The sequence below is a fragment of the Portunus trituberculatus genome, chromosome 46, assembly GCF_017591435.1.
Source record: "Portunus trituberculatus isolate SZX2019 chromosome 46, ASM1759143v1, whole genome shotgun sequence".
NCBI lineage: Eukaryota > Metazoa > Arthropoda > Malacostraca > Decapoda > Portunidae > Portunus > Portunus trituberculatus.
The window spans coordinates 7,659,213-7,661,557 of record NC_059300.1 but is presented as its reverse complement, the minus strand read 5'-3'; the positions used below and the strand labels follow the sequence as shown (position 1 = coordinate 7,661,557).

Here is a 2,345-nt window from a genome sequence, read left to right as displayed (position 1 = left end):
TGATCTGTGACCTGTTCATTGGCTGTCTTTGTGTTCGTATTCGTGTAAAATAATATCAGTATCAGGCTGCGTCTGTGCCTCAGTGTATCATTAGTGCCTGTTCTGTCTGTCTACGCGTTCGTGTATTAAGCCTCAGTGTAAGGCGAGATGTATCAGTTAAGGCCTTTACATAATTTTAAGCAAGTTGTGATGTTCACGTTATTAACACTTTCCCTTCTTATTTTCCCCGGCAGCGCATAGCTGACCACGCGCTCTAAGCACCCGCCCGTCAGCTACTCAGCGCAGCAACCCAGCTCAGCTCAGCCCACACTAGCTCCGACATCCTTACCGGCCGAGCCCCAGTTTCCAGCGTTATAACCCTCCCTCCCTACTTCTCTCCCACTCCCCGAGACTCCCACCATCCTAACACTTGTCAGTCCACAGCCAGCTCATGTATTTGCCTCTGACACGACGGAGACTAGCAGTGCATCGGACAGTAAGATCCAGCCGAGGCTTTCCGTCATGAGGATCGCGGCACTCTCATTCATCTCTGTCCCTCGGGTCTTCAGGCTCGTGGCAGGTGATCTATCCACCCTCCTTGGGGATTACGTCATTCACTCCCGTAATTACCCCCATTAGGTGTTACCCCAAGTGTAGGTGAATGGGTTCGAGTCCCGGCGTGGTTGAGTCAGCAATAAGCAACTTCCGACGCCAGCCACTTCACCAGCGTGCCACCGTGGATTTTGAATAGGGATTAAAGAGTTGGATCTCGGGGCTGTCTGCCTCAATCCCGCCCGCTCCCAGCCACCCGCCCCTCGTCCCACTCCCCTCCTTTTTCTGCATGGCCAATCACCAGTCAGTTGCTCCGAAACTTTTTGTAATGATTGCCGTACCTACAAACCCAGCCCTTGTTGATGACCAGTCAGTTTGTTAGGAGCGTAATGAAATATAAACTGACTGATGCAGATGTATTTTTTTCGTCCACTCGTCTGTGTGATTCATGCATATTTGGAGCACGGCAAGCATTTTGTCCACTAATTGGTGAAAAGGTTTGCAAAACTGTAGTCTGTTTATTTCCCTACTTTTTTTTATCAAAATTTCTTTTTTCCCCTGCTTGGGGGAGTATGGCTGGAGGTATTAACGGGGATACAATAACAGGAAACGAACTCGATGTTGCATTCTATTTGTTCATTCGTTAACTTGTTTATTTGTGCATTTGCTTACATTGACCCATCGCTGAGGGGCTTACTGTAACCCCGCGTCTCCTGGTGCAGCCCGGCCAGATTCGGACACTGGAGTGGGAGGAGAAGGAATATTTTCCGGCACGAAACAGAGGCGCTGAACGTGCCCTGCGAGTTCCGATTTCAGTGCGTTTGTCCGATCGATGGAATATGCAGGGCGTCCACAGGCTTGAGGTCACAGAGTCTCCGTCGCGGGAGTGTGATCGAGAAAAATATGTTATGAGGAGCCGACAAGTAGCCTCCCTTCATCACTCCTCCATCGATTCCTCCTCCTCTCCCTGCCTTCCCCTCACCCTCTCCACCGTCTCGCTCTGTATCTTGGACCTTGTTAATCTTTTTACTGCCCAGGCAACAGACGAGACTCGGTGTTGGAAACGTAATAAGAAGTTGTACATAAGAAGGTGCCCCAATCCCCGCCTTCCCTGTCCCTCCACCCTATACGTCACCTGTTTCCCTTACTCCCTCCCTCGCGTTCCCTTCCTTCCCTTTCTCATTTTCGTACCTCCTCCCTTTCGGTCTTCATTACAATCGTTAGTGTCCGTCATAATGTAAATATCGGATATTCACTAGTAGCGTCTCATGTGTAATGTATATGTAGCTGTGATAATAGTTTTTATATGTAATATAAATGGCGTATATTTTTACAGTCGACATGGTACAGTGTTTTCGTGTCCATGTATGAAGTGTTAGACAATAAAGGTTATTGCATTTACTCACTTGTGTGTCTTTCTCGCCGCTGGACTGCCTTCCCGAGTTTCTTGTTAGTTTCTTAATTAAGTTAAATTCTCCTCTTGGTTCTCGTATTTTCTCTTCCCCGGTTTTTCTTTCCGTTTTATTTCCTTTTAGACGCTTCATTAAGTTTCTCTTCTGACCGCACGAAGTTGATTATTTTCTTTACCTCCATGTTTCATTTATTCGTATATTTAAAGTATTTATTTTTCATATATTGTAAACATCTTGATTTGCTTTTCATTTACTTTTACTTTCCTTTTGTTTATCAAGATGCCAGACTCTTCCTCAGAGCGCCGCCTTGGATCAAGGCGCACCATGATGAGCAGCGGCAACCAGGTGAGTGTCCCCGCACCTTTAGTGTATCCTGCCGGCGGGGTCAGCGCTCAGGTGAGG

At 47.4% G+C, this 2,345-nt stretch overlaps 1 protein-coding gene across 3 annotated transcripts in view; it reads left to right on the top strand.

The window, feature by feature from the left end:
* The window catches only part of LOC123520067 (nephrin-like), a 307,622-nt gene extending 305,690 nt beyond the window's left edge, over positions 1 to 1,932 (top strand). For all 3 annotated transcript variants that reach the window (XR_006679159.1, XM_045281949.1, XM_045281948.1), the window contains one exon: positions 234 to 1,932. Coding sequence is in view for 2 of the 3 variants with exons in the window: in XM_045281949.1 (XP_045137884.1) it covers positions 234 to 257 (24 nt within the window). In the remaining variant the exon portion in view is untranslated. The remainder of the gene's footprint in view (positions 1 to 233) is intronic.
* Positions 1,933 to 2,345: the final 413 nt, after the last annotated feature.